The 11,230-nt window shown below is 33.7% G+C and overlaps 1 protein-coding gene across 2 annotated transcripts; it reads left to right on the top strand.

Annotated features, from left to right (window-relative positions):
• Window positions 1-4,597: 4,597 nt before the first annotated feature.
• On the top strand, window positions 4,598-7,953 carry LOC120197549 (homeobox protein ATH1-like). 2 transcript variants are annotated; one of them, XM_039199044.1, is made up of 5 exons: window positions 4,598-4,669; window positions 5,489-6,735; window positions 6,948-7,297; window positions 7,379-7,439; window positions 7,548-7,953. In XM_039199044.1, the coding sequence occupies exons 2-5, from the start codon at window positions 5,632-5,634 to the stop codon at window positions 7,710-7,712; spliced, it is 1,680 nt and encodes a 559-aa protein (XP_039054975.1). In that variant the 5' UTR covers window positions 4,598-4,669; window positions 5,489-5,631; the 3' UTR covers window positions 7,713-7,953. The 2 variants fall into 2 exon arrangements, with proteins under 2 accessions (XP_039054975.1, XP_039054976.1); XM_039199045.1 differs by lacking the exon at window positions 4,598-4,669 and adding an exon at window positions 5,295-5,332.
• Window positions 7,954-11,230: the final 3,277 nt, after the last annotated feature.

The following is an 11,230-nucleotide window of genomic DNA, read 5'->3' as shown; positions in this document are numbered from 1 at the left end:
CAATTTTACCACAAACGAATTTTTAATTCCACTTACAAAATCACCAGTTGCCCCTGTAGAATCGATCGATTCCATCCACATCATCAGATACATGCCGCAATCATATCTGTTACAAAATTTGAAAGCAACACATGTCAATTATGAATCCTGCATAAATTAAGCTTTCTATTTATGATAACATCTCATACCCATTCAATTGCTTATTCTTCTTATGCTCCAAAAGTTTGAAATTTTTCAAGGGGAACTTTCCTAGAGATCCATAGTATTCAACCCAAATGCGTTTCTTATTATAAAAATCTAATATTTTAATTTGCATTAAAAAAAGAAGTTATAATCCAAATAAATTATGCATTATAATTTACATAATGTCCTTTCATACATACATACATACCAATCTCTTAGCATCCTTCACACTCTATTTAGCTGCTTTAGATGTAAACATACTATCATATATTGTTGCAACACGATCTACCATATCCAACATCAACATATATCAATGTGAATTATGGTAGTTTATTATGATCATGATATGCAACAAATTTCACACCCAACTTGACAAAATTCAACATTCTATATCCGAAAACATCATTTACAATTTGTATGGTGTCTTACCTTCTCACAGTCGGTGAATTTCACATAGTTATCCAATATAGGACCCCAAAAGGTAGCAATACTCTCAACACTTTCTTTGTTGTCGGCATTCAATGCCTGTTGTTGTAATTACACAACAAACATTATTAATTTACCGTCTATAACACTACTTTTCAATATTTATTAATTTAACTCACCGCTAAGAGGTATGGAAGGTAGTCAATCCTCCGGAGTGACTTTTGAGAATCGTAGCATACTGTCCAGGCGAGCAAATCAATAACCTAACAAAATTAATTACACAATCAGAACATATTCAATAAGTTTTAACATTTTCTACTTTCTACTTACCACACCGCCAACCCATTCCGTAGGCTTCAACGTTGCAACGTCGTATACACTAGCGAATTGATTTCCCATTGAGATTATAGAATATCTGTACGAATCATTAGGATTAATATGTTGTCATGAAATACTTAAATATCACTCACAAAGCAATATATTTCACTTACCCCGATTCTAACTCACTATTCCATAAATAATCACAAATTGCAGCTTCGATGTCATCAATTCCGCTTGGAATATCCACTTTTTCAACCTACAATTTTGCATACAAATTTTTGTCACAACAACATGATAAAGATCAAATTAAGTTTTCTTTTATTCAACTTACCTTCTACTTCTTCTTCTGAGGTGCAGGACATTCCGAATCCAAATCTGCTGCTATAACACTTTCCGGTGTATAAATGACATCGACTTCCTTCCTCCTCATTTCTTCCATCTTTTCTTCTTCCTCCTCCCTCTTTTCTTCTTCATATTTTTTCAGTTCATCGTATTTTTTCTCTACATAGATCTTCATCTCTTTTATTTCACCCTTCAATTGATCTCCTTCATCCAAGTATTGATCAACCACCCCCTTCACCCCCGTAAGTTCACTCCTCAATTCCACAACCTCCTTCACCACTCCATCAAATTTTTCACCCATCACCATCTTAAGATCACCCCTTAACCCCTCAACTTCTTTCACCACTTCACCCCTCAACACCTCTACTTCTTTCACCACTCCATCTATTTTTCCTTCCACTTCTCCTTTATGCCTCTCAAGTGTATCTTCGACTCTCTCAAGTTTCTCTTTGACTCTTGATTGTCTTTGCATGTTATCAAATTGGATTTTTTTGATATCAGCCAATTCAGACATCAAAATGTCGAAGTTACTTTGTTTTCCCTCACCGTTATCCCCCAATACAACCATCTCTTCTTTCTTCTCCTCTACCTCCTTACCAATAACCTTCAAAATTAAATTACAATATTAAGACATTGATTATATTCTTAATATTATTTAATTACATTTATTACCCTTTCTTGCTTCCTTGATCTATCCAACTTCAACTTCCCCATCACTCTAACCACCTCTTGCTTCCCCCATGCACGGATGCGTGCCACTCCAATTCTTTCATAAGCCGGCACTCCCTCACAGTCCGACCAAAAATCGAACAGTGCAACCTGCATTTATAATAAAATTTATAATTTTATATAATAATTATACTATCATTTTATATAAAAACACAAAAAAGTTCTTCAACTCATTTACCTCTAAGATTGCTATGCACCCTTTGAGGTATCTATTGCTGCCCTTTTTAAAAGTGATTATTGATTCAATCAATCTCGAATGGACATATTCAGCCCAATTGAATTCACCCTTCAAGCCTTCATCGCAAATGAGCTCCATATAGTCATTTTTCGTTGACGTATCACCCGTTGGACAAAGAAATATACCGACAAGATACAATAGAACTCTGGCCTTCAACTCATCCCCCCGTAAGATCCACTTTTGATTTCCTCTTCAATTTCAGCATATGTCACATTCTGCTTCAAATCATATTTGGAGGCAAGTGCTTTCCAATCCTTACTCTTACAGACTTCTACAACACTTTTACCTTCATTTTCTACCCCCAATACGGCTATAGCACATGGGATCCCGAGAGGAAATGAAAAATCACCATACTTAGCAATACATTGTTTGACATCAAATTGCTCCATCAAGGATCGACATAATTCCCTCCGAATATGTCGATCCCTTACTCCTACCAACGATACAAAACCTATTTCTCCCAGCACATTCAACTGACCCTTCTCCTTAAGGTGTTTAATTAATGAATTCACCCTTTTAATGCTGCACCTTATCGACACTTCCTACATTTTTTAACAATATATAATGTTATAGTTCTTATATATTTTGTATCAACGTATTTACAAGTTTAATGAATACCTTATTTTCATGTGCTTTCCTCCGTTCTTTGTATTTTTTACTATCATTTCTTGACTGTGTGATGTAAGGTTCCTTTTCAGCATCACTCATCGAATTCCATTTGGACCTCATATATTTTGTCACCTAATATTAAGCATAAACGTTTCTTAATCAATACATTAACACTAAATAATACTCAATGTCAATTTCATTTTACATACCGAACCGCTCTGTGTGCCATCTTCCTTCATCATTTTGCATTCGGCCATACTGTCAACATTTAAAATTTGTAATCAATTTAAAGTTTTTAAATAATTTAATCCAATTACCATTTCAACAATAATAACAAAAAGACATTGATACTTACTAGAAGTACATATATCCACCCTTTGGTTGCTTTCGAGTCTCGGCCTCAATTTCAAAGTCATCTGCGCCACCAACAATTTTTTTCACCCATTAACTCCATTTTTCATTCATATATCAGTTTACGCAAATCAAATCAAATACTTGTTACATACACTTTATTCGATATACAAATATAGATAACTACTCTTATGGTAAAACGGGTTTCTTCAAAAGAATTTAAATGGTCACTACAAAATGTGTCAGCACATTTATACAACCTATAATATCATTTTCTACCTATAATATTTAATAAAAGTATCGACATTTATATTTTACCTTGAATATCACTTTCTACCTGTAATCGGTCTTAAATGCTTCTTTACTCTAAAACCCTAAACAACACATAAAAACCCTATTTACAATTAATGTAATAATAAAAAACTAGGGTTTCAACAACATACTTTTCGATTCGACTACAGCAACAAACAAACAAACTTCGCTTTAGAAACGCCTTCTGAAATGCAACAACAATTACGTTTCGATTTCAAAAACTCGTCTGTTCTATCTATTTTCAGATGATATTTAGCTATGACCTTTATATTTTTATCGGATATGTTATTTATATTTAATCGATACAACTACCAAAGTATCGTTACTTTTATGTCAGGTGTCGATTCTTTCGATATGATAATTATCTATTTCTTTGAAAGTATCGATAATTTATTACACGTACTTATGAAAGTATCGACACTTTAAATATATCCGGTAGCGCTTTAGCGGTTTTATCATTTTGATATCGGTTTAACCATATTTTTACCTGTTATATCGTTGTGGATCGATACATTTTTATAAAGTATCGACACTTTATAGTCGTTAAAACTGCTTCTCTTTTAAATTCACAAAGTGTCGATACTTATATTAAAGTATCGATACTTTAAATATATCTGGTAGCTCTTTACCAGTTTTATCATTTTGATACCGATTTCGTCATATTTTTATATGTTATATCGTTGTGGATCGATACATTTTAATAAAGTATCGACACTTTATAGGCGTTAAAAATGCTTATCTTTTAAATTCACAAAGTGTCGATCCTTATATTAAAGTATCGACACGTTCAATATATCCGGTAAGGATTTACCGGTATTGTCTTTTCGTAACCGGTTTTATCGACATTTTTACCTATACTAATATGGATCGATACATTTTTAATTTGGATCGACACAAACCGACAAGTTAAGTTTGTCGGTTGCCAAATTTTTTAATATTTTTCATGACTTAGACCTACTATATTATTATTACTCAACATTTCTGATAACGTTAAACTAAGTTTATTAAATATCTTTTAATGTATCTGGTAATACTGTATATTAATAATATATTAATCCGCCTCGAAAAAACATATAAATGATGAGAAAGAAAGAGAGATAAAGAGAGGGGCCCTCTTTCTAAAGCCTGCAACAGAAATGAGTGGCACTGCACCAAAGAGTAACGTGTTTCTCTACCTTCTTGTTTTTTACTTATCTTTTTCTCTTTCCATCTTAAGGAAATGGGGGCCATCTCCATATGTGTTTTATCGTCTGCACTCTTTTTTCCCCATTTTTTCTGGGGCATTTTTGGACTCTACCGCCCTTTTTAGTGGGGTTCTCTCTCTATGACTTTTGCTGTTCTAGTACATTTTCCCAAGAACCCAATGTGTGCTTTTAGAGCTTTAAAAATCTTTGTTGGACTGATTATGTATTATCTTGTTGGGTGTCTGAAATTGTGAATCTCAGTTTCTTGGTGTTTGAGTTCTTTGATAGAGACTAATAGAGCTCTACTTTTCTGTTCATGCAAACAAATTAACCCCACCTTTTTTGTGTTTGCTTCCTTTTATCATTTCTTTATATTCCTTTATGTTAAAGAAGAAAACGAGGGGTTCTTTTTTCACAACAGTTCTTTGATGTTTTTTGACAATGCTCTTTTTATTTTTATGGAGAATCAGAAACCTAATGATTTCATGTGAACTTTGCATTACAATGGCTTCTGTTGAGTGTATCTGAGAACACCCCATATTTATTTCTCAGTCAATATAGTTATAATGAAGCTGGTTTTCCCTTGTAGATAAGATTTTCAAGCATGAAAAATACTTTACCCTTCATAAAATCTCAGGTAGTTCATCTTTTTTTCTTCCAGCTTTTCTCTTTGTTTCAGACACAAGCATTGAAGAAGGTGAACTTTGAAGCCTCTAAATGTTCTACTTTCTAGTACATGAACTTACTCTATTTGTTCACATGCTCTCTTTGTTTCATTACCATTTTTTACCAGTTATCCAGGTTCATGGTGGATCATTGGAATGATTATAGTTGAACTCAAGGAAGTTGTTTAGTGAACTTATATTGGCATGAAATCCTACATGTTGAAGGAGGTTCATAGGCCTAAGGCCATGTGATTTTTGTGGCCAAAGTATAATGGAGAATGATATGTTCGGTGTTCCACGGGCGACGGTGAGTCGAAATTCCGTTGTTATCGATTTGATCCCGTGGGGGACGGTCTCTAATAATTCAATAGTCAAGTCCAATTTGTTTAACCAGATCAACCAAAACCAGACACTAGCTGGATTTACTGTGCTCCCCTCGATGCAAGGGGAGTTTAGTGGCGATCTAGGTGCTGATTGCCGTCCGAATCATGTCCGGTTCTTTGACCCTAATGCATCGGTTGCAACGAAGGTTACGAGTTTTGCTTCGTGTTCGGAACATAACATTGAGTTTCATGAGCAATTCATGGGGAGGACACCCGTTTCGAGTCCACCTGCAAGGTGCGGTCTTCAAGAAAGCTTAAAAGAGTTAGCAAACGTGCAGCCTTTGATATACCCTCAGAATTGTAGGACCTACTCTTCAACTGAATGCTCTGATGGCATGAATTCTACAATGATGGCTTCAGTAAATAGTGTGTTTAATGAAGTTTTTGGTAGTATGGAAAATAAATGGAATTGTACCCCATCGAAGACGGCATTTCAACCTTATTCTTTGATCGGATGTCCGGATTCGAATGGTTGGATAGCGTCGAATGGTGCAAATATGGGGCTGGATTTTCCCTGTGGTTCCTCAAAAAATAGTAACGAGCTATCTTTAAGTCTTGCTACTTCACTTCCTGCTGTAATCAGTGGGAACAATATACCTGATCAGTCCTCTGAAATAAACTGTAGCTTGAATGCAACAAGGTTAGGCTCAGAACAAACTTCTTGCAATGCTAAGGAGCTTTCTCTCAGTTTCGGTTCTGACAAACCGGTTCAAGTATCGCTTTTGATATCAGGATCGAGATATCTTCATGCTGTTCAAGAAATACTTGCTCAAATTGCAAGCTATTCTCTTGAAAATCTAGAGCAGATGAGTGTCGGAGCCAGAGCCTCTACGGCATTCTCCTCTAGCTGTCTTGCCAGAAGATGGATGGCGATGATTGATTCGAATGATCTACCTGATGTTAATGGTAACTCTGAGGTACATTTAGAGGCAGAAGTACAAACACTCCCTGTCGAGGCCAAAAAATCCCAACTGCTGACTTTGCTCCAAGCGGTATGTTGATCTAGATTATGCTTGTAGTGTTATGAATTATCCCTTTGGCTGCTTCAGTTGCTATATTGAAATATGAACTGCATAATTTTCTCAATTATCGAATATATAAGATAAGACAGATTTGTTTATCCAATTACTTGCTTTTCTCTATTTGATGGTGTGTTTAACACCGCATTGGGTTACTCGAATGGCGTTGCTTTGATCGAGACCAGGTCGATGACAGATACAGTCAATGCTTGGATGAGATCCATACGGTTATATCTGCATTCCATGCCGCGACCGAGTTGGACCCTCGAGTGCATGCTAGTTTTGCTCTACATACCTTCTCTTTCTTATACAAGAACCTTAGGGAGAGGATCAGCAACCAAATCCTAGCCATGGGAGCAAATTTCGAAGGCGGATGTAAGAGAAGTAGCGATGACTCATTTCAGAATTCATTCATCCAGGAGCAATTGGCCCTTCAGCAGCTGAAGAAGGATCAAATATGGAGACCACAGAGAGGATTGCCGGAGAAGTCTGTCTCGATTTTACGTGCATGGATGTTTCAGAACTTCCTTCATCCGTAAGCCTTCTTTACGGAGAATTGCTTCTAGGACAAGAGATCTCTAGCAGTTATGCGTTTCTTGACATGTCGTATTCACAGGTACCCCAGGGATGCAGAGAAACATTTACTTGCAATAAGAAGTGGCTTAACCAGGAGCCAGGTACTTGGAGCATTCGATAAATCTTTCGACATAACCGGTGCTTTCTTACCTGACTTTCATATGATTCGGTTGTTTTTATAATTTTCATGTTGATCGGTGGATGACTAGGTCTCTAATTGGTTCATAAATGCTCGTGTTCGTCTATGGAAGCCGATGATAGAGGAAATGTACTTGGAGATGAACAAGAGAAAAACGCTACAAAACAAAGGAACCAACAGCAGCAACCCCCGGAGCGAGATAAGCATCAACCATCAAAGGTTTAACATCAACTAAAAGCACAAGAAAGAAAGTATATCGATCGGAATCCGGATTTGAGCACCTTTCCGGTTGGAAAGGAATGCATCCACCTCAGTCAAGGTTACAACTGTGCTTAATGCTCCACTGTAGTTGGGACCTTTAGCTTTTAAGGGTATGGTCCTAATTCAAGCAGGGAACCCTCTTGTTGAAAATCTTATGAAATTCATAGTAAAATTTCATGGAATTAATTGGTATGTTGACTACGTTGAACGCCCCGTGATGGGTAAATTGCACAATTTTGTTTGCATGCATATATATATATTAAATCTCCGTTTTCGTCTTACATTTAAATTTGATTCGAACTATTTTTCCTTTATTTAGTGACATTACAGAAACTTTTGGTCAACACTTGCACGTTTAATGTATGTTGTAAAAGAAACTTGTAAAAGTAATTGGATTGAGCAAGTTCTAACGAAGAACAATTTGATGGGGGAATCAAATTATTTTCCTGGAAAGTTGGTGATAAGGACAAAGATGACTGTTTCAGTGACAATGTGACAGCAACCAGTCTAAAAGTTTTCCCATCACTCTCGTGGAAAGTGACATGAACCCATTTTCAATGGCTCACCCTAGCCGGATGATCAGGCACTGCACCACACTCGTTTGACCCCATAATTTTTTGTTTTTATTGAATGATTGAATCTTCAATAGTAAACATAGATAGAAAATGAAAACAAGTATTAGATTGAATCGAATAGTAAAATTTGAATTAATTAAATTTAAAATCATTTTATCATCTAAATTTTATTTGATTTATTTTCTCGATTGAATCTAATATATTTTTTGAGTTTATTGTCAAATTTAAATATCATTATTTATAATTTTATGGATCATATTATTTTTAATTTAAACAATACTTTCAATATCATACGACATATATATTAGATGTGTAAATAAGATTTATAATATTATTTAATAAAAATATTTAATATATATATATAATACTTTTAATATCATTTGTTAAAGAAAAGATTTTGGGGCGAACTATTGACGAGTATAAACAATTAAAAAGATTAATTGAAAAAGAAATTGTAAAGAGTTATAGTTTAAAAACTAAATTAAATAAAATGTAAAATTAAGAGATTAAATTATTAAAAAGTTTATTATGGGAAAAAATAAAATTACATTTGTATTTTATAACAGTTGAAAATCATACAATTTAAATTTAATAAAAAATTACTTAAAACAAAAGAGGAATTATAAAAATATAAAAACTAATGATCAAATTGTATAAAAATTAAATAATTTAACTACATACCAAAACGTTACGTTTTCAATTTTTAGATTATCCGAATTCAATTCAAACTCGAAGTCTAAATTAAAAATTTAAATTACTAATAATTAGAAAATTAAAAAAAAATCAAACGATTTTGTTCATCCCTAATTATTATGACAAATCTACAAAACGACTTCACCTCGGCTAAAATTTATGGTTTAGAAATAAAAGAATTGATCATACTTCTCTATCTACAACCCTCACCAACTTGTCTTGTCGTAACCAGTTTTCGTCCGAACACGAATTTTTTATTTGGCGGGAAAAGTGAATAAATAGTTTTTAAAATAATTTGAGAGTCGCCATCGGCCTTTTGGGTCAGGTAGGTCGAATACCTAAAAAATCATCTTTTAAAAGAGTTTTTAAGAAAACATCATTTAAAAGATAAACTAGTCTGCGTTTTAACTAAAAATTCGTTCTTTTTAATAATAAAAAGGGATTCGTGGTCGGTTACGTTTAGGGAAGGATTAGCACCCCTACAACGCCCAAAATTGGTACTTTTTAATTATAAATTGTCTCTATTATTAGAAATTTAAATTTTCAAAAATATATTTAATTTATAATCCTATTATTTCAAAATTATAATTATAAAAAAAATATTAATTTATATATATTTATAAATAAAATATTTATTTATTCAGAAATATCAGAAAAGAACTTCTAGGTGCCTTAAGACAGCTCTTTTCTTCGATATTAAAAATAAATAAATAATTAAAACAATTTATATAATTTATAAAATAGGATATTTATTTATTTAAAAATATCAGAAAATGGACATACAGTTGTTTTAAGACTGCCCTTTCTTAATATTAAAAAATAAATAAATATTAAAACATGATTAAAATAAGTTAAAAGTAATAAAATAAATATTATTTATTATATAAATATATATTTATGGCTAAATAATAATAATAATTAAAAATTAACATATAAAATTAACATATAACTAAACAATGAATAAAATTAAAACTATATATTTAAAATAAATAAAACTTGTAAAAAAATAAATAAAAATTGAAATTAGTGACTAAATTATAACCTAATAGAATTAAATACCTAATTCATAATTAATTATTTAAAATTACAGGGATTAAACATGTTATTTTACTCATTTATTAATTTATGGACTAAAATAAAATTACATTAAATTCGAATGTCAAATTAAAATAAATTAAAACATGTTATTCAGATTAAAATATTAATTATTAAAATTAAAGGACTAAATATGTTATTTATCTAAAATATTTATAATTACGGTTAAGGACTAAAATACATATATGTGAAATTCGAAAACCGAATTAAAAGAATTTAAAAATTGATTTAGTGACTAAAATATAAAGTTATAAAACTGATGGACTGTGGATGGGGTTTACCCATATGAGAAATTACACAGATACCCTCACCAAAACGGCGTCGTTTTGATGAGGGTATTTATACCCATTTAAGCCGGCCCCAAGGGCCATCCTTCTCACTTCTTCCTTTCTTCTTCTCTCTAACAGAGAGAAAAAAATTTCTCTCTGTCTTCTCTCTAAACTCTCCACCGGAGGGAGATAAATTCCGGCCGGCAGCCGTACTCCGACACCGCCGGCCACCGTTGATGGTGGCCGAAAAATTTTAAAACCCACCAAAATATAGATCGAAACGTGTAATGCCAATTCCGGTGTTCTTTTTCCCTAAAAAGCTCCCAATCGGAGCAAATCTACGAAAGTACCTTCGGTTTTCGAAGGTTTTTGGTGACGCTTGGAGTACTCCGAAGGTAAGTTACTCTTTTTCTCTTCCTTTTTATTTCTTGCTTGCTTTCTGTTGCTCTCGGTTTCTCTCGTTTCTGTTTGGTATTGCTGTGGTTGGTGGTTGTTGTGGTTCTGTCTTCCGTTCTTCTTTTCATTTTTTTTTCTTCTGTCCTTTTTGTTGGTTACCCCTCTGTTTTTTGTTATCTCCGGTTCTTCCTCTCTAGTTTTTTCTTGCTCTCCGTGGCTGTGTGTGTTCTTTATTTTGCAGGTAACGGTGGATTTTATAGCCACCACGGCGCTCCTCTCGGACTGGTTAAAGAGTGGAAACTTCGGTGAGTCACCAAACTATGTGGTGACTCACCCCATAGCTGAGACGTGGACGACCGACGTGATGTTTCTAGAGTCTTCGAAGAGGCGGTGATGTCGTGGCTACAGCAGGGTGGAACACCTGGAGGTGACAACTGGGCTCTTCTGGAAACATGAGGCGGCGC

The sequence above is a fragment of the Hibiscus syriacus genome, unplaced genomic scaffold (assembly GCF_006381635.1).
Source record: "Hibiscus syriacus cultivar Baekdansim isolate YM2019G1 unplaced genomic scaffold, ASM638163v2 tig00117048_pilon, whole genome shotgun sequence".
In the NCBI taxonomy this organism is placed as follows: Eukaryota; Viridiplantae; Streptophyta; class Magnoliopsida; order Malvales; family Malvaceae; genus Hibiscus; species Hibiscus syriacus.
This window is presented reverse-complemented; position numbering and strand designations above follow the sequence as displayed.

Bases quoted from the DNA above. Each gene is read 5' to 3' on its own strand.
- LOC120197549 (XM_039199044.1), top strand. From the start codon at position 5,632: ATGGAGAATGATATGTTCGGTGTTCCACGGGCGACGGTGAGTCGAAAT. The intron at 6,736-6,947 runs GTATGTTGATCT...GATCGAGACCAG, and splicing joins TGCTGACTTTGCTCCAAGCG to GTCGATGACAGATACAGTCA. The intron at 7,298-7,378 runs GTAAGCCTTCTT...TCGTATTCACAG, and splicing joins TTTCAGAACTTCCTTCATCC to GTACCCCAGGGATGCAGAGA.